Source organism: Herpailurus yagouaroundi, unplaced genomic scaffold (assembly GCF_014898765.1).
Source record: "Herpailurus yagouaroundi ecotype Mexico unplaced genomic scaffold, PumYag 215, whole genome shotgun sequence".
NCBI classification, from domain to species: domain Eukaryota; kingdom Metazoa; phylum Chordata; class Mammalia; order Carnivora; family Felidae; genus Herpailurus; species Herpailurus yagouaroundi.
Genome location: NW_024412446.1, coordinates 6,916,061 through 6,935,249, shown reverse-complemented (window position 1 = coordinate 6,935,249; position 19,189 = coordinate 6,916,061). Strand labels below are relative to the sequence as shown.

The 19,189-nt window shown below is 55.8% G+C and overlaps 2 protein-coding genes across 6 annotated transcripts in view; both read left to right on the top strand.

Moving 5' to 3' along the window:
- The window catches only part of SEZ6 (seizure related 6 homolog), a 45,778-nt gene extending 33,164 nt beyond the window's left edge, over positions 1-12,614 (top strand). The window contains exons 5-17 of one of the 4 annotated variants that reach the window (XM_040455382.1): positions 3,855-4,040; positions 6,875-7,043; positions 7,186-7,352; positions 7,929-8,123; positions 8,371-8,509; positions 8,620-8,816; positions 9,409-9,603; positions 10,010-10,201; positions 10,307-10,504; positions 10,773-10,811; positions 11,062-11,179; positions 11,264-11,366; positions 11,547-12,614. In XM_040455382.1, coding sequence (XP_040311316.1) covers positions 3,855-4,040; positions 6,875-7,043; positions 7,186-7,352; positions 7,929-8,123; positions 8,371-8,509; positions 8,620-8,816; positions 9,409-9,603; positions 10,010-10,201; positions 10,307-10,504; positions 10,773-10,811; positions 11,062-11,179; positions 11,264-11,366; positions 11,547-11,576 — 1,928 coding nt within the window. In that variant the 3' untranslated portion in view covers positions 11,577-12,614. Of the gene's footprint in view, positions 1-3,854; positions 4,041-6,874; positions 7,044-7,185; positions 7,353-7,928; positions 8,124-8,370; positions 8,510-8,619; positions 8,817-9,408; positions 9,604-10,009; positions 10,202-10,306; positions 10,505-10,772; positions 10,812-11,061; positions 11,180-11,263; positions 11,367-11,530 lie in introns of all 4 variants that reach the window. The other 3 variants (XM_040455381.1, XM_040455384.1, XM_040455383.1) reach the window with 3 other exon arrangements.
- A 3,162-nt stretch (positions 12,615-15,776) lies between these two features.
- Positions 15,777-19,189, top strand: part of PHF12 (PHD finger protein 12) — a 41,021-nt gene continuing 37,608 nt past the window's right edge. The window contains exons 1-2 of one of the 2 annotated variants that reach the window (XM_040455379.1): positions 15,777-16,407; positions 17,052-17,233. In XM_040455379.1, the coding sequence (XP_040311313.1) occupies positions 16,342-16,407; positions 17,052-17,233 (248 nt within the window). In that variant the 5' untranslated portion in view covers positions 15,777-16,341. Of the gene's footprint in view, positions 16,408-17,051; positions 17,234-19,092; positions 19,134-19,189 lie in introns of those variants that run through there. The other variant, XM_040455380.1, reaches the window with a different exon arrangement.

Here is a 19,189-nt window from a genome sequence, read left to right as displayed (position 1 = left end):
CAGAATCTCTAGGGGAGGCAGACCCTTAAACAAGCAGTAGCAATAAAAGCCATCTCCCCCAAATTCAAGGGGGCCAAGGTCAAAGGGGCTTGATAATGACCAACGGGAGGTCCTTTGCTACCAACCTGGCCTTCCTGAACTGCCTCATTCACCCGAGACCTGTCTCAGGCCCCAGTCAGCTCAGAACACCTCTGGAAATAAGGGAGTGGCAAGATATAATGGGAAAAATCACAGACTCAGGAGATGGGAAGACCTGTGTCTAAATCTCCTTCCCATTGGTTGACCTTGGACAGGCCATTTGACCACTGTGACCTTCTTTTCCTCCGCTGTACAATGTGACCAATATACCTACTCCATAAAGTCATGATGAGGATTATACAAAAGGGTTCATGTGAAGTGCCTAGCACTTAGGATGTTCCATGAACTTAGTATGATCCATGAAGGAACCGAAACAAGTATTAAAGAGCTGGCAGGATGGGAAAGGGAGGAAAAGGGGCTTGCCTCTGCCCCTCTTCCATCAGCATCTCTCCTGGCCCCCTTTCCCCAGGCAAAGTCTTCTTGACCCCTTGTACTGCTGTAACAGGGTAACCGGTTCAGACTGGGAGTGCTAATGGGGAAATAATTGGTGTGAACAATTACGGCATTGCCCTGCCTTATCAATAGGGGCCCACTTCTGCAGCTCCGCAGGGTCCACAGCCCAGGGAGGAGGACAGGCGCTGGAGACACAGATGCTGGAACCACCTAAGAAGCACTTGCCCCTCTCTAGCCTCTCCACCCAAACTGGGAGAGCAGTCCGGTGTGGCAGCATGGAGCCTGGCGGTGGGCATGGGCTGCCCAGGGTCTTGGCAGAGGCAAGGGGCCAGCTGAGGCAAGGGCCAGCCTCCCTAATGGCTCATCAATCCTCCCTAGCAGTGGGCATAATTTCACGCCACGGTAACCTTCTCTCTTGCCGCAAATTCCTTCGCACAAAACCCTGGACCTTCTCTCTGTTGGGCCAGACAAAGGTGGCTGGAAGGCAGGGAGCTGGAGGCCTGGCAAGGGGTGCAGACCCCAAGGAGGGGCTAGGAAAGCTGGCCCAGCCCTGCCTCCTGCTCGGCTCCCAGAAGCCCTCCCTCCTCGGCCCAGTTTTTGTCAATGATCAGCTCTTTCCTTAATGAGTGTAATTCCCCTAATTATAGGCTGTAATTAGCCCTGATCCCAGAGATGGGAACAGGAGGAGCATGTGCTCACACGCGTGTCTCCCTGGGCTGGAGAAAGAGGGTGCCAGAAGAGGGGGCGAGGGGACTAGTACCCACATCACTGCCGGAGCTGTCCAAGATAATGTTGGAGATCACAAGCATGGGCCCCCACAAGGGCTTCATCTGCAGAATCCAAGTTCCACCTCCCCTCCCACAGCCTCAGGCAGGGTGAGGAAGCAGAGGGCCCTGCCAGGCATGCCCCTCCTCCCTCCTGAGCATTCCTGGCACCGGACTTGGCCCCAGAAACAGACGCCAGGGAGAAAATAGCTCAACAGATTGCAGTCATCCAGGCTCCCTGGGAACGGTAGTCATGGCAACAGGAGGAAGCTCCTCCCGGGAAGTGGCCTCTCTGGAGTCTGGGGGCTTCCTCATCTGCCCCCCGCCTCCTGCTCTCACCTCATCCCAGCCCAATTTCCTAATCTGTGAAATGGGGGACCTCCCTTCCCAGAGTTGTGATAGGAACTCCCAGGAAAGATTTAAGTACATCTGACTCGTGGCCTAGACCTCCCTGGGTGTCACCCCTCTCTTCTGTGCTCTGGGTGGGGTGCCCCACCCTCTTTTCCCCATCCCTCCCCAGGTCTGTCCCCAGATCATTGTAAGCGGCCACCACAGTAACCAGCCACCCAGGGCAGGCTTGTCTGTTGCTCACAGGTTTCTCTGACTCCTGAGCCCAGGTTTCTACTTCACCTGGGGAAGCAGGTGGGAGAGGGGACATGGAAGGCTCTAGAGGGAGGAGCTTCACGTGCCCACCCTACCACTCACTGGCTGCATGATGAGGGCAAGTCCCTCAGTCTCTCTGAACCTTAGTGTTCCCTACCTGAAAATGAGTTACTAACCCATAGCTTGCCTTCCTGCCTCCCAAACGTGTTGTAGACATCAAGCAAGAAGAACATGAAGGCATTTTAGAAACTGGAAGGTGCCTGCAGATGTGAGGTGCTTGTATCAATCAAGATTATAAACAATAACAGCAGGCTGGTACATTTGGTTTTTGTTCTGTGCCCGGCATTGCACACAGGTCCTCTCAGTTAACCTCTCACGTAACACTGGATGCAATACTCTAAATGGGTGGGTAAACAAGGAAACTGAGGCATGGAGAAGTTAGGCAGCTTGCCCAAGGTGGCACAGCAAGTAGGGGAGCCTATATTCAAACCCAGGCAGTCTGACCCCAGAACCACCCCCTAAGTGCCGCCCTGTCCTGCCTTGCCAATCACAAGTAACCACTCGTTGGCCATGAGACATGGAAGAATGTGAATCGTCCTCTCTCTTTTCACAAGCCCAGTAACTACAACCAGGAGAGGTGAAAATCACAAAACTCATTTCTGGAGTCTGTTCTGCCCAGAGGCAACCCCCCTTTTTCTATTCACACAAATCACACAGAGGCCAGCAGGGTTCCTGCCTCGACCTCTCTTCCCATCCACCTAGTGCCACCAGTGAGGGTGGGCCCCTCCACCCAAGATCCTCAGTCTAGACAATCCCCATCCCTCTCACGACCCCCAAGAGTTTTCAGACTCTGTAGCCCAAGGCTTCATTCAGCCTGTCTCCTTGACCCCTCTGGCCTTCTTTCCCACCTCTCCGACCCAAGCGCTGACCTCCATTTTTAGCTATCACCCCAGCTTGGCTCCAGGTTAGGACTTGCCAGGTTGTTTTATAGGATTTGCTGCCACCGTCCGGTCACACTTGGTATGACCATTCCAAAAGTTCCAAGTTTCCCAAGGCAACTTGTCCTTCCCCCAACTTCCAAGAAGGCGTTCCCTGCCTCCCCACCCTCGCCCCATCCTGTTTTTAAAAGAAGTCCACAGCCCTTGCCAATGAATACTGGAAAAGCTTTTTACTGTCTGACTTCAATCGTTCTGACTGTAATTCCTATTCGTCCCCTATAGGAAAAATAATATCAGTACATCAGGATAGACTTATTATTTCAAGTGCTTTCATATCTATAAGTCATTCAATAAACACTTCTTTTTTAATTTTTTTAATGTTTATTTTTAAGAGAGAGAGAGAGACAGAGTGCTAGCAGGGGAGGGGCAGAGAGAGAGAGAGAGAGAGAGAGAAGCAGGCTCCAGGCTCCAAGTCACTCAGCCCAGAGCCTGATGCAGAGCTCGAACTCACAAGCTGTGAGATCATGACCTGAGCCAAAGTTGGACGCCCAACCGACTGAGCCACTCAGGCGCCCCTTTCAATAACCGTTTCATAAAGATGTGCTATCAGCTACATTCCAGGGATACCAAACTGAATAAAATACTATCCCCTTCATTCTCTTAATAACCCCATAGGTAGGCTGGCATTTTGAATCTCATTTAACAAATGAGGTGGGACACAGATAGGCTAAATAATCTGCCAAAAGTGTCAGAAATCTTGGACCAGAACCCAAGCCTTCTAACTTCCAGCTCTGTGCTTGCTCCGCTAACCAGCCTAGGCTGCTGGACATTTCACTGGCACCTTCTGGGGAGGGGATCAGAGTCTTTTCTGGAATTCCTGGTGCTTCCTCTGGCCCGAGTGACGCCTCCAGGCAGGCTGTGGCAGGACCCTTTTGCCCTAGCTATGACTCAGTCCCACAACACACACACACACACACACACACACACACACACAGTGTCACTCATTTTCTCTCTGCAGCCTATCTCCTGAACTGCCACTTTCCCCGGCGTCCTGCTTATGGAGCTGTGACTGTCACCAGCCTCCACCCGGGAGGCAGCGCCCGCTTCCGCTGTGCCACTGGCTACCAGCTGAAGGGTGCCAGAATCCTCACTTGTCTCAATGCCACCCAGCCCTTCTGGGATGCCCAAGAGCCTGTCTGCATTGGTAAGTGGCTCCAGGAGACCCAGTGCTCAACAGGGAAGTAAGTTGCGGAGGGGGGGGGGGCGTTGGAGATCATCCCTGCTCTCTGCTCCTGCCTGGAACCTTCATTTGGTCTCCATAAGAAAGCCAGACAATGGCCACACACCTCAGTAGCATTTATCCAACCACCCTCCTTGAGCACTTCTGACATAGAGGCACCACCAGTACAGAGCTAAATTAAACAGGTACCGTGCCCTCAAAGAGCCCACAATTCCAGGAAGTGGGAGAAGAAGGAAGCGCACGGATCACCAATTTCCAGAGCAGGAAGTAAAAAGCACCAGTGAAGAACAGCAAACAGACCTGGGCAGGGAGGAAGCAATCATTCCTAGTTGGGTATTTAGGAGGCTTCCTGGGGCAAGTGACATTGAAGTTTTAACACTTCAATGGAGGGAACAGCCAGGCTTTGACAACAGAGGCAACAAGTTGAGGGAGTGTTTAGGGACTCAGAAAATAGCCAGGGAGGAGCTCAGAACTATTCCTCAGGAGAGCCAGCCAGATGGTGTCTGGAGGCCAGGAGGCCGGCCAGGCAAGAGGGTCTGAAATTAGTGACTTTGGTAATGGAGAGCAGGGAAGAGGTTCCAGAGACACAGATGAGGGAAGAGGGGCGAGCGGAAGGAGACTTCCTCCCAGGTTCCAGTCCTGGATGATCAGGAAGTCTGAGGTTGCTGTCATTGGAGAGGGGCTTGTTGGCAGAAGGAAGATGGAGTGTTCAGTCTGCAGTGTGAAAGTCAGCTTGGACGTCTTTTTTTTTTTTTTTTTTTTTTTTTATTTATTTTTGAGAAAGAGAGAGACAGAGCATGAGCAGGGGAGGGGCAGAGAGAGTGAGAGACAAGAATCCGAAGCAGGCTCCAGGCTCCGACCTGTCAGCACAGAGTCACATATGGGGCTCGAACTCACAGACCGCGAGACCGTGACCTGAGCTGAAGTCGGATGCTCAACCGACTGAGCCACCCAGGTGCCCCTTTTCTTTGCTTTTCTCTTGTTCTTCTTGCTCTTTTTCTAATCGCTTGGGCTCTTGAGCCTTCTCTCATTTTATAAGCTCTTCCTGGGTGCTGGGCACAAGCAGAAGCGAATAAGCCAGATGTGGTCTCTGCCCTCAAGGGGCTCTCTGGCAAGTGGGAATTCTAGCACACAGCAGGTTCTGCGCAAACAGGGCTGTGACGGGGTGAATTCAGGGCATGGGAAGGATCCAAGGGAGGGAGAGCTGCTCCAAAATGAGGAAGGAGGAAAAGAAAGCTTCCCAGGGAGAAAGCGTGGAGGGACTACAGGAATGTGAGCCCAGGGAAGTGGGTTGGATTCTTGAGACAGCACATGCAAAGGTGTGGAGGCAGAAGGCAGCACGGTGGAGTGAGGAAGTGCTGAGGCGTGCCTAAAGAAGGGAATATATGGGATGGGGCTGAAGCTCAAGTCAAGAAAGAGCTGGGTTGGTAAAGGTTCGAATGCTACCTTGGGCTTGCATTACCTGGGGGTCACAGGGAGCCACAGACAAATTTAAGTGAAGGGTGGGGCATGATCAGATTTGCAGGGCAGTTCTGTTCTGAGACCAAACAGAAAGGTGGGTCTGCCTTCTCTGCAGAGAAGCAGAAAATCAACGCAGCCCTCGCTCCAGCTTTTTTTTTTTTTTTAAGGTTTTATTTATTTTGAGAGAGAGAGAGAGAGAGAGGAGGGGAGGGGCAAAGAGAAAGGGGTGGCAGAGAATCCCAAGCAGGCTCCGCGTGCCCAATGAGGGGCCCAAACCCACAAACTGGGAGATCATGACCGGAGCCAAAATCAAGCGCTGGTCGTTTAACCAGCTGAGCCACCCAGATGCCACACCCCCACCCCACCCAGCAGCTTTATTAAAAAAGATTCTGCTCTCTTGAACATCTGGAGACAAAGGCGCTGTGTCTTCGCCACGGCAGCCTGGTCTCTGAGAGCAGGCAGGGGCCAGAGCTGTGTGTCTAAGAGAGGAAAGTGCTGCCTGGAACCGGCCTCACTCCGCTTGCCTTTGAAACCCCTTCTCTGGCCCCACTCAACTGCCAGGAGCTCATGGCCAAGTAACCCAGAAGTCCTCAGTGATGGGGCCAGGAGAGCTACTCAGCCTCCCCTTGGAAAGAGGACAGTCCCAGGCCAGAGGAGTCAGCCCAGGAACAACGGGGGTAGTGATGCTATTTCAGAAAGCATGTGAGGCCAGGTCCTGGCTAGCAATGTCTGCTGAGGGCACAAGATTAGGAGGCGGATTGCGCGTCCACCAGATGTCTGTCAGCCCAGATTCTAGTCCTGCCCTCTTTTTTATATGCATTCACTCATTTTATTCAACAAACACTGAATACCAACTCTGTGCCTGCCCTGAAAAGACGTGGCCCTTGCCCCACGGGGTCCTAGTTACGGGACATATCCAAACAATAACTGGAGCCCCGGGTAAGGGACTTTAATAAAGTCTGCCTGGGGGGAGTTGGGGAAGACCTCCCAGAGGAGTCAGCAGAGAGAGGAAGTGACTCACCCAGGACCCCTTGGCTAGGCCATGGCAGATCTACCACAGTCAAAGGGATTGCACATGAATCGTCCCAGAGGTGTGAAAGGTTAGGAGGAAAATGTCCCAGAGGTGTGAAAGGTTAGGAGGTAGGGAGTCCGGGCTGCCTGGGGCTGCAGGGTCACAGGGGCCAAGGACTGACCTTCAGGACCATGAAAGCAAATACCCCTGCTGCCCCATGCAGAGGATGCAAGAGCTGGGTGGGCAGGCACGCTTGGCAGGCCGTCCAGAATCCAGTGGGTCTAGGATCTGGGATCCAGCCCACAGCCCTGGCCGTGTCTCGCAGCTGCCTGCGGTGGAGTGACCCGCAACGCCACCACCGGCCGCATCGTCTCCCCGGGCTTCCCGGGCAACTACAGCAACAATCTCACCTGCCACTGGCTGCTCGAGGCTCCCGAAGGCCAGCGGCTGCACTTACACTTTGAGAAGGTTTCCCTGGCGGAGGATGACGACAGGTGAGGGGAGGTCCTGGCCCGGTGTGGGACAGGAGTGCGCGGCCTGCTAATGCCCCGCTGGCAGGACGGGGACCCGAGCCTGGGCCACACCCCCACCCGGGACAACGGGACCAGCCGTGCAGCCGCTCCTCTCCTGGCCCAGGCTCATCATCCGTAATGGGGACAATGTGGAGGCCCCTCCAGTGTATGATTCCTACGAGGTGGAGTACCTGCCCATCGAAGGCCTGCTCAGCTCCGGCCGACACTTCTTCGTGGAGCTCAGTACTGACAGCAGCGGGGCAGCCGCAGGCATGGCCCTGCGCTATGAGGGTGAGCCTGCTGGGGCCTCGCAGGGGTGGAGGGCTTGAACCCAGGGCCTCTTCTCTCACACCCTCCCCCCACCACCTCCATTCCACCATCCCTCCTTCCAACTTAGCCCTTGCTCAGCTAGCACTTAGCCCCACCCCCCATCCCTCCCGTCCAGTTTGGGATTCCTACCCCATTTTTGTGGGAGACCCTTGCCTGGACCCGGGCCCTCCACAGTCCAAGAGAATGAATCCTCTCGAGTCTGAGGAGCAAAAAAGGCCCCAACCCTTAGAGACGGAAAACTAGAGACATTCTAGAACCACTCATGCATGCATGCCTTCGTTAATTAATCCAAAAAAGAAACATTTATTGAGTGCCCTGTGTATATGAAGCACAAAACTAGGTGCTGGGAATGCAACAGCGATCAAGACGGCCTCCCGAACATGACAGGGTAGGGTGCTCTGGGCATCCCGCCCCTGCTGCAAGCCTAGGACACGCATTTGTGGTCAAGAACATAAAGGCCTTGGGGCGGGAGGCAGAAGAACATCTGCCCCATGTGTGCCCCGGTTGCGACTGAGCTGGGCTGGGCCTGGTTTGTAGCCTTCCAGCAGGGCCACTGCTATGAGCCCTTTGTCAAATACGGCAACTTCAGCAGCAGCGCCCCCTCCTACCCCGTGGGCACCACTGTGGAGTTCAGCTGTGACCCTGGCTACACCCTGGAGCAGGGCTCCATCATCATTGAGTGCATCGACCCCCACGACCCCCAGTGGAATGAGACAGAGCCAGCCTGCCGAGGTCAGTAGGTACCTGTGGATGGGTCTGCCGGGAAAAGGGAGCAGGGTGGGGACGGGAGAGCCAGCTGCAGAACCTGGGGTCAAAGGGCCCCTGTGACATGTGTGATTCAAGCTTCCCCTCGAGGAGGAGGTGGGGGCTCCCAGCGGTAGGTATTCCTGCGGGCAGGAGGCAGCCCCAGGACATAGCGCTGGGGGTGGGAGGCGGGACACCGAGGGGACGCACCTCCGGGGCCTCCCCTGCCTTCCAGCTGTGTGCAGTGGGGAGATCACAGACTCAGCTGGTGTGGTGCTCTCCCCCAACTGGCCGGAGCCTTACAGCCGTGGGCAGGACTGCATTTGGGGCGTGCACGTGGAAGAGGACAAGCGCATCATGCTGGATGTCCGAGTGTGAGTGCTCACTGGGCTAGGCCAAGCCAGCTCCTAAGCCCTGGGGCCATTTCTTGCCCAGCCCAGCCCGGGGTCCCGGGCCCACCCTCCCTGACGGTCCTCCTCCACAGGCTGCGCATAGGCCCTGGTGACGTGCTTACCTTCTATGATGGGGACGACCTGACAGCCCGGGTCCTGGGCCAGTACTCAGGGCCCCGTGGCCACTTCAAGCTCTTTACCTCCATGGCCGACGTCACCATACAGTTCCAGTCAGACCCTGGGGCCTCGGTGCTGGGCTACCAGCAGGGCTTTGTCATCCACTTCTTTGGTGAGCTTGCCCCTGCCCTGCCCTGCTGCCTGGGGGAAGAGATCGTGGCAAGCCAGAGAGGCCAGTGCCATGAACCTGAGAGCTCTTATCTGACAAGGGAAAGCTGGACACTTTCCCAGGTGTCACCTGAAGGAAGCCAGTCTTATTCTCAGTCTTCCCCGAGGGCACAGCGAGAGGGGGCCTTCTGTTGCAGCAAGAGAGATTTGGGTAGGCAGCAGGAAGACCTTCATACCAAAAAAAGGAAACTGAGGAAAAGTGTTGGTTTCTGCCTTTCTGACAAGCTTTAACAGCAGTGACAATTTCCCACCCTACCCGGCCCCTCTCTCAGGACTGAGGAACTGGCAGATGTCCTTTAGAAAACAGAGCCAAAGCCTGCCTACATGATAACCCAGGAACCGAAGAGACAGAATGATGTCAGGGGCAGGCAAGGAGGGGCCCCCGGGCAGGAAGGAATGCATTGCTGAGGCTGCCCGGGCCAGGCTAGGCCCAGGACAAACTGGCAGGCGCTGGAGTGGCCGCACGGTGAGGAAGGCAGGCACAGACAATTTAGTGCCCGCTAAGGGCCCGCACCTTGCTGCCCCTGTGCCCCCAGAGGTGCCCCGCAATGACACCTGTCCGGAGCTGCCTGAGATCCCCAATGGCTGGAAGAGCCCGTCTCAGCCTGAGCTGGTACACGGCACAGTGGTCACTTACCAGTGCTACCCCGGCTACCAGGTGGTAGGATCCAGTGTCCTCATGTGCCAGTGGGACCTAACCTGGAGCGAGGACCTGCCCTCCTGCCAGAGAGGTGAGTGCACCTGTTCCCTGCGTTCCCTTCCTCAATGGAAGCTACAAGCCCCTCTCCTCCATTCTGAACCAGACTTCGGCTGGTATTGGCTGGTACCCTTGAGCTTCCTCCGCCTCTCATAGCCTCGGTTTCCTCACCTGTGAAATGGGGGAATGAATACCTTTTCAAAGGGTTCTCCACCAAGTACTTCAAATATTTCCTTCCCGGGAGACTGCTAGTGTCTGTTGATTCTAGTGGATGGGAAGAGGAAAAATAAGGGATACACCAGCGAAATGGTAGGGACAGACGAACAGGCGGCGGGGCCACGTGTCATGAAGATACTGGCTGACCTGGAATAAAGCCAGGGCGGGCTGGCTTTTGTGGAGTTCTACCTGGGCTGCTCTCCCCCACCACCCCCTACCCATAGTGACTTCTTGCCACGACCCCGGGGACGTGGAGCACAGCCGACGCCTCATATCTAGCCCCAAATTTCCTGTGGGGGCCACCGTGCAGTACATCTGCGACCAGGGCTTTGTGCTGACGGGTAGTGCCATCCTCACCTGCCACGACCGGCAAGCCAGCAGCCCCAAGTGGAGCGACCGGGCCCCTAAATGCCTCCGTAAGTGTCAAACGGGTAGGAGGGAAGCCTCCGGTAGGAGATAAAAGAAGCCACCTCTGGAGGCCAGGGGCCTGGCATCCTCACTGGGCTCTGCCTGCTTTGCAGTGGAACAGCTCAAGCCATGCCATGGCCTCAGCGCCCCTGAGAACGGTGCCCACAGTCCTGAGAAGCGGCTACACCCAGCAGGGGCTACTGTCCACTTCTCTTGTGCCCCTGGCTACGTGCTGAAGGGTCAGGCCAGCATCAAGTGTGTGCCCGGGCATCCTTCACATTGGAGTGACCCTCCACCCATCTGTAGCGCTGGTGAGTGTTCACAACTCCTGCCTGTTCCACAGGACTGCTCTGGCAAAGATGCCAAATGCTGAGAACCAGAACTCCCCTGGCCCCACCCCCTTCACGTTACCCTTGGTCTCCCCAGCCTCTGCCAGATCCTTCTGACCTGGTGACACCAAGACAAATGCTGGGGTGGGCTCTCCTTGGACAAATCCTTCCCATGATCAGCCTCTTCCCTGCCTTAGTGGTTTGGCCCATTGGTCTCACCTCTGCCCTTGGCGCCCCCCTCTTGTTCCAGCCTCTCTGGATGGGTTCTACAGCGGCCGCAGCCTGGATGGTGAGCCCCCCGCTGAGGGCCTGGGAAATAGTCTCCCTGCCCTGGCTCTCACAGCTCCCAGGCCATGGGTTGCCCAAGCAGGGAGGGAGGAGAAAGAGAGAGGTCTGGGACCAGCAGAGCAAAAGTTCTTTCCCTGCCCCTAGCTAGCTAGAGGGAGCTGGTGGCTGGATTCTCCTGGGCAGAGGTGAGGGCAGATATGGGCTCTGGGTGACAGGGACTTCTGCCCCAATCCCGACCTCTGTGTTTTCAGTTGCCAAGACACCTGCTGCCTCCAGCGCCCTGGATGCCGCCCACATTGCAGCTGCCATCTTCTTGCCATTGGTGGTGATGGCGCTCTTGGTGGGAGGTGTGTACCTCTACTTCTCTAGGTGAGTCCGGTTTCCCTTCCTGCCCTACATACCTGACTCACTCCTGCCCAGCACTTCTGACTCACAGGATTTTCTGTCCCACAGGCTCCAGGGGAAAAGCCCCCTGCGGCTGCCCCAAACACGACCCCGCCCCTATGACCGCATTACTGTGGAGTCAGCATTTGACAATCCAACTTACGAAATTGGAGTAAGTATCTATGCCATTCTTTGCACCCTATCCAGGACCTCATCTATGCTTCCCTTGGGCAGGTACCCCTGAGGGTCCCTCCAAACCCTCTCACTCTTTCCCTTTTCCTGGGGAAGGTGGATTATGGGCTGGCAAACCTTATACAAGTTTCCAACTCCAAGCAGTCTCTTTACTTTGCAGGAGACGAAAGAATATGAAGTCTCCATCTAGTTGGGGCAGCCTGGAGGAGTCAGCTCAGCCCAGCATCACAGCCCAGCAGCAGAGTTTCCAGCCTCCTGCTGTCCCTACACCTCCTGTACATACCATCTGGGAAGAGACGCCACCAATCCCTCAAGAAGCTGTGCCCTTCCCCACCTGTAATGCCCTCCAGGGCCCATTTTCTTGGTACCACTGCCCACATAGGGCCCTTCCTTGGGTTCAAGTCAGGGGGCATCTGCCTCTGGGCAGAGCACAGCTGGAGCACACGCATCAGGAACCAGCATTCTCCTGACTCTCCTTCATGCCCTGGACCTCTAGCCTGGAATCCACAAGCCGAGGAAGAGCACTTCTCTCCAGGTGACCACCATCCAGCTCGGCATGTGGCACCTTGCAGCAGCGGGGTTAACTTGATGGTGGTGGAAACTGCACCAGGGTGCTCCTCACAGGGCCATCACTAGTGGCCAAAGCTGCTGTCAACAGTGACCTCTGGGTAGTCCTGGCATGCTGACATCAGCCCCTCGGGCGGGGAGGTCTCTAGTCCTTCTCTAAGGCCCCAGGAATGGACAGTTCTGCTTCCTGGAGGCAATAATTCTAAGGGATCCTAAGGGGCTTAGGGACCCTACCCGAAGCTCAGGTTGGGCTTCCCTAGGCACTCATGCTCCACACCAAAGCAGGCCACCCCACTGCTGCCCTGGCAGCCCTACACCCTGAGGAGAGGGAGATCTTCCCCTGATGTCAGTCTGGCTTTACAAACATCTTCTTTCCCACTAGTTCCTCCTCTAACCCCAGCCACTTGCCAGTCTCCCCTCCTGGCCACTGTGTTTTGGGATAAGGGGAGTGGGCAGGCATATTCTGGAGAGGAGCAGAGGTACAAGGGCCCAGGAGTTTGGCATGGAACATGGGGTCAGAGACCCAGGGAAAGACCCAGGAGTTGGCTACAGGCCACTTTGAACATGTAATGTATTATATGGGGTCTGGGCTCCACAGAACAATCTTCTATTTCTGTTGTTTCCTTATTAAAATGGTGTTTTTTGGAAAAAAAAAAAAAAAGCAATGGCCAGGTAGATGGTACTTTCTTGGAGGGAAGGGAGTTGGGAAATAAATGAGATGTGGACATCAAGACCAGAAGGCATGCTGGACCCACCAACTGATCACTCCCAGATTTTATCAAACAAATTACATGCAGTACTCCAGGGGCTACTGTTCCAACAAGGTCAGTGCAACAGATGGCAGGTGAAATAAGAGGCCCCAGTAGGTGGCCCACAGCGGTTTGGAAGCCCAGGAATCCAACTGCTCATCTACCCCCAATGCTTCCTTTCTTCCTCTTTGCTAGGTCCAGAACTACAGTCTGGCATACTCCTAAGCTGCTCCTCAGTGCCACTGTATTGTTGGCAAGGCCCAGGAAGCCTGATGCCTCTCTCCTTCCCCTTCTTTCCCAACTAGCAATGTTTAGAAAATTGGAACCGGATTCAGAGACTGAACCCCTGAACATGAGGCCCTAGTCTGTCCTGGCCTCAGGGAACATCCAGACTATCAAGAGGAGGGGCAATGCAACTTAGGGTAGGGACTTGGCTCCTGTTTTAGCAAAAGCTCTATCCGTGGGCTCCAGAAAGAAGTTGGCTGGAGAGAATCTGCTTAAGTTTGCCATGTTTGGTCACTTGTAGCACCGGTACCCCTTCCCTATGGCTTTCCTATGGCTCCCAGCACCTCCTGAGATGAAAGTGTTAGCCCAGCCCTGGCTCCCAGCATGCATACCCACGCTTAGAGGTGTCCTCTGCATGGCTGCTCCCCAGAGTAAGAGAAAGAGGCAGGCAACAGAGTTATGGACACTTCAGAAGCCAGAAGACAAAATCCACGAAGGAAATAATGGCGGCAACCAGCACCTTCTACTTCCACAGTCTTCCAACAGAGAGGTCTTGATCACTTATGGCTTCCCACCTCCCAGCTCTACCACAGGCCTCCTCCAAGGCTGGAGAAACTCCAGCCGGTGTAGAGTGCAGTGCCTATATTAGCCACAAGAGGTCACTTCGGAAGACATCTGTATCCCACCTGCTTGCTAGCTCTTCTCAATTCCCCTGGAACAGCCAGGGCTGGAGCTCTCCAAGGTGGCACCAACTTCCAACCTCTGGGCTGACCTCACCCTCCAAGGTCTAAGAGGAAGGTGTGTAGAATGATTAGTTCCCCTGGCACTTGTCAACAGAGCCAAGTATTATTTTCCTCTCTAGCCCACCACCTGTTCCTGTTCTCCACTGCAAATGACGATGTTGATCAAAGCAAAGCCTTATTCATTTGCCATATGCCAATGGACTTCTCTGCCCCATAATGCCTTCAGGCTGACACAGCAGCACAGCTAGGTCCTGAGCAGTAAGAAGGAATCAGTGGAGAGGGCACATGTGGTTCCAACTTCTGAGGGCCTGTGACATGAAACAAAGCCCCAGCAGAGATGAAGTCTGGCCATTTTCATACATCTAGCTCAGCGCTATTCTCTCTGAAGTCCACCTCTCTGGGCCATAGCCACTAAGATTTCTTGTTTGCTGAGGCTGGGAGAGGGCAGAGAGCGGCCAGTGTACATGACATCTACACACACACACACACACACACACACACACACACACACGAAAGATAAGGCCTATGACCTTATCATTCTTCCCAGGCACCAAAAGGATCATCAGAAAAGTCAGACAAACAGAGCCCTAAGACCACACACAGACATCCCTACTATCTAACTCAACCTCCTTAATATCCCAAAAGAAGCAGCAGCAAGAACTCCATACAGACAATTAGCATGGTGTAGGGGAGAGTGTCCTGGCCTGAGAATCAAATCTGTTTCATTCATACATAAGTCTGCCATAAATTCACTATGCGAACTAGGAAAATCACTGCTCCTTTCTATGCATCTGGAAATGAGATTCACACAGATGGTCTTTAATCCCTTTCTAGTTTTATCCTTCTTCAAACGTTAAGTACCCCCTTAATATCAGAGGTGAGCTGGACACAATTACCTGGCAACAATGCCAACTAAACGCCTAGTGGCAGGCACAGTGATGCCATTCCCTTCGCCACCTCTTCCCCTACCGTCAGGCAAGAAATAACTGGCCATCTCTGAAGACGACACCAATGAGAGGGAAAGGTGCCGTGGGGGGTGGGGAGGGAAGCCCAGAATTCGAGGTGAAGCCTTCAAACTACAAATCCCAATACACAACACTGCAGCTCTCAAAAGCATCCCCTCCCAGCAGGCAAATCACTCTTCCCGAGGCCATCCCACCATACAGTGCACAGCATGCACACAGAACTACGACTCCCACAATCCACCAGATCCCTCGCGATTCTTGAGCCCAGGTTGCAATGCGCTCGCGTTCGCCCTTTGGCCCTCTTGCGCATTGCAAACTGGGAGTTGAAGTCTTCTATAGGCAGGTAGCTGGGCGTTGTCAGCGTTACTAACTCTTCGCTGTTGGCCTCCTCTGGAGTCGTTCCCAGGGACAGTGATCAAGAGAGGATAGTAACGAGCAGGCGGAACTCTCCATGGTGTCATCACTACGCAAGGCAGAGATTCTCAGGCTAAAATTTAGTGTCGGGAGCGAGAGGGAAGTGTGAACAGTAGCCATCCAACCCCACACCAAAAGAATAGTTTTCCGTCGCGGTGGCTTTTCTTTTCTCTTTACCAATATGGCGCCTAGTCCAGCCACACCTGACGCTGGGAACCAAACGATCCAGTACAATAACCCTAGGAGCACAGCTGTCACCGACAGCCTACCAGCTCCAGCCAACACCACACCTTACTCCTTCCTGTTCATGCCTGAGGACTCCAAGGACATGGTAGCCTATATCCCATTACCAAAATGGCGAAAGTAGAAGCATTCTTGTTAGGGCCTGCAGGTGACAATACGCTTGCGCGGAAGGCGGCTGTGTTGTGGGGAGGGACGGGAGCATTCTCAACACGCCTGCGCAGGAACAGAGTATTCTTGGTTCCATACACAAACACCAATGGATGAAGAGCCCCCATGTTCCTGCGGCTGCGCTGTGACCCTTAGAGGCTCTCCCAGGCGCCTGCGCGAGACCTCAGGTCCCGCCCTCCTCTTCTCAGTACGCTGGCGCAAGGCAGAAAGGCGGGGCTTCGGCGCTCCAGACGAATGCCAGCGCGGCTGCGCGCTGGGGGGTACCCCCTCACTGCGGCTGCGCGGGAGCCCGGCCGCCGGCTGTCACTGCGGTTGCGCGCGGCGAGCGGCGATCCCGGGGCGCCTGCGCGGGTGGCTTTGCGGGCGCTCGCGGTAAGTTTGCGCCAAGTGCGCGGCAGCCGGGACGCAGACGGCGGCGGCGGCGAGAGGCGGAGCCCGGGGACCACCCCCCATCACCCTCCCCGCAGTCACCTCACGTACCACAACCTCACCTAACCTCTCACCCCCCCTCCTATCCCCCCAACCCCGGGATGGCAGCGCCCGCCAGCCTTCCCGGCCGGACCAGCGGTCGCCAGCGCCGGCTTTAGCCTGTGGGACTAGGCCCCGCCGAGGCCTGACCCCCGGAGCCGGGACCCACCGTGCAGCCAGCCGCCGGGCCGGGGTTGAGGGGCCGCTCCCCCCTCACGGCCCGTGGGGAGGACGCTGCCGTCCCGGGGACTGGGGGCCGGGGGGTGGGGGGGAGCCAGGGCGAGGAAGTCGGGACCCGTGTTGGGAAAAAAGAAGGGGGGCCGGGGTCAGGAGCGCCCCCTCCCCCCGCTTCCCCCCTCCCCCCGGGGTTGGGGGGGCCGGAGCAGAGAGCGCCCAGCCCGGGAGGTGGATGAATGTGGGAGAAAATGGAGACCAAGACGATCGTGTACGACTTGGACACGTCGGGGGGGCTGATGGAGGTAAGAGTGGCCCTCCTCATCCCCTTCCCCCAGCGCCGGGAGGGAACCTCCGCCCTCCGCCCCACAAAGCCGGTCCTGAGCTCACAGCGCAAAAGGGCCGGGGGAGGGGGATTCTTCCTCACCCAGATTCTCCCTCCCTTCTTTGCAATTCGAGGGGCTGAGCTTAGCCTCCGAGGACGTTTGCAGCAGTTTCACCTACCCGCCGCCCTGGATTCGCTCTCCCGAGGCACCAACCCACTCCATGTCGTTGCACCGGCGGGCCTCCCCACCCCCTTCTTGTCGGCCCCTTTGTGCTTCCCCCAGCACGTCCGGGTACCGGGTTTCAGGCCTCTCCAGAGCCTGGCTTTGGAGTCCCCCACTGTCCATACAAGGAAGTGGCGAGAAGGGAACCGCGCACCCTCTCCCCATCCCCCTACCCTGATCCTCCCCATTTGGAAGAGGCTGTTCTCGTTGTGCTACAGGAACGCTGTTAGGGTGGGCTCCCCCCGGTTCCGGGGGGCTGAGAGGTTCTGGGAGCAGCTTGGATGGGAGGAAGAAGGACAAAAGGGGGGAGAGGGGTGGGTGACGGAGAAGCCCTGCCGGGGGGGCGACGGACCGCCCGGGAGCTCCGAGTGTGCACACACGCCGTTTATGTGTGTGTGCAGCAAATCCAAGCTCTGCTGGCTCCCCCCAAGACGGACGAGGCAGAAAAGCGGAGTCGGAAGCCTGAAAAAGAGCCCCGGAGAAGCGGCAGGGCCACCAACCACGACAGCTGCGATAGCTGCAAAGAAGGTGGGGATCTCCTGTGCTGTGACCACTGCCCGGCCGCCTTCCACCTCCAGTGCTGGTAAGGTCTGGGGACCCCTTTGGAGCTCCTTCGCTGACCCTTCTCGGCACATTCCTTCACCCGGCCTACCCCTGGCTGCCGAAATAACGGGCGCTTGCAGCCGCTAGCTGACTTTCTGCAGCCGCTGGGGCGAGCGCCTCCCCGCCCCCAGGTGTCTGCTGGGATCTAGCCGTTTGGGGGGGGGGGGGCGGAGGAGCAGCAGTGTGTCCGGACCCCGAGGTGGGGGTTGGGACGAGTGAGGAGAGCCCCATCTGGGATTGAAGTCTCTGAGTAGCCGGGACAGAGCCGGCAGGGCACGGCCGGCGGTGGCGGGGGAGGAAGGGGAGGAGCTCCGGGCCCGGTGCCGCTCGCCTGCCCGCGCGCCCGCCGCCCTCGGGGTCCTGCCGGGCTGGGCTCTCCTGCTGGCGGGTGCGTGGGGCCTTCGGCCGCCCGAGCTGACCTGGTACGGACCCGGGGGGCCGAACGCCCGGGCGCTTGCGACTGTGGAAGAAATCATGGAGGGTGTCTCTCGAGTCCGCCTCTTCTCTGCTTCTCTGTTTACAATATGGCGACCTGCCTTTAAATTATATTTTTATTCTCAGCGCCATTTTGGCTGCATATATGATTTGCAAACGTCTCCCGGGGAACGGTGGGGGTAGAGGCTCGGGGCCCTTTCTGCAGAAGCTCCTCGGGGGCCAGGGCTAGGATCTCGCCGCTTTGGTCCCCTTTCTCTGGCTCCGCTTGCCCCCTGTTGCCTCTCGGAGCTGCTCCCTCTTTCCCTCCCCGCGCTGCCGCCTCTTAGGAAATCGGGCCGGGTTAGACAATTAAAATTGCCCTTGGGCGCCGATTTCACTTCGCTCCGGATCGGCGAGCCCTTCGCGGCAAAATTCTTTGCTGCTGGGGCAGGATTGTGTGCGGTTGGCTCCGCGAGGGCATTTTTAAGGAGCAGAGAGCTGGAAAGCTGAGCGCTTCCCCCCGCCCCCCCTTACTGAACGCGAGAGGAGGGGAGAGACCGGAGAGAGAGGGAGGGACCTGGGTTGATCGCCCGCTGCGTGATCCTCCTCAGCAGCTCAGCCCAGAACAATCCGGCCAGGAAGAGTTTAAATTCCAGTTTCTGCCTGGAGAAATCATCTCTGCCCTGCACGAAAATCCTCCATCAGCGCAGGGAACCCAGATTGCGTCGTGTTCTGATGGGTGTTGTTCTGTCGTTCAGCAACAGTTGAGTGAAACAGGCGTTTGTGAGAGAGCGGGAAAGAGAGGGGCTTCTGTTTGTGTCCCCCCCCCCCCCCGTTTTTGATATTGCCTTTTTTTAGTCCTCTGGAAAAAAAGGTTTTCCTTCTGTTCTCTACAGTGTTCCATTCACATTCTGTCTCTCTGTGGAGTAGTGCTTACTGTATATTTGTACTAATTGCAGGTTTTGGAACACTTACGAGACAGATGACTGATACCGGGCAAATTAAGTCTTGTGGTCAGAAGTTATGTAGGAAGCTCCCATTACCATTCCCAAGATGCTTTTGCCCAGGAGGGCACCCCATCTTCGCTTGTAATGTTGCAGGGACAGAAATGGTTATCCTGGAGGAAGCTTTGTTGCTGGCTTTAAATTTTTTATTATGTAGTGACTAATACCAGCAGGAAGGGTCTGTGGTTTTTAGCCTTTGCTTCCTGTAAGGTGTGATCTACCTGGAGAAAATCTCTCTGGTCAAGTTTCCTGTGCTGGTCTTGAGCAAGGAAGAGATTTGTACCTGGATATGTTATGTTGTTTATCAGTATTTTCCTGTTGCTTGTGTTTTTTATTGTGCTTGTTTGATACATATACCCAGACTGAATTGTAGGCTTCTTGATTTAAAATGTGGGTTAATGTTTTACCTCTAGGAGGAAGCTATTGTTAACCAAGAATGATGACTCCTGTATTGAGAATTTTGTAAGCTCATTATCTTTTTTTTTAATGTTTATTTATTTTTGAGAGAGAGAGAGAGA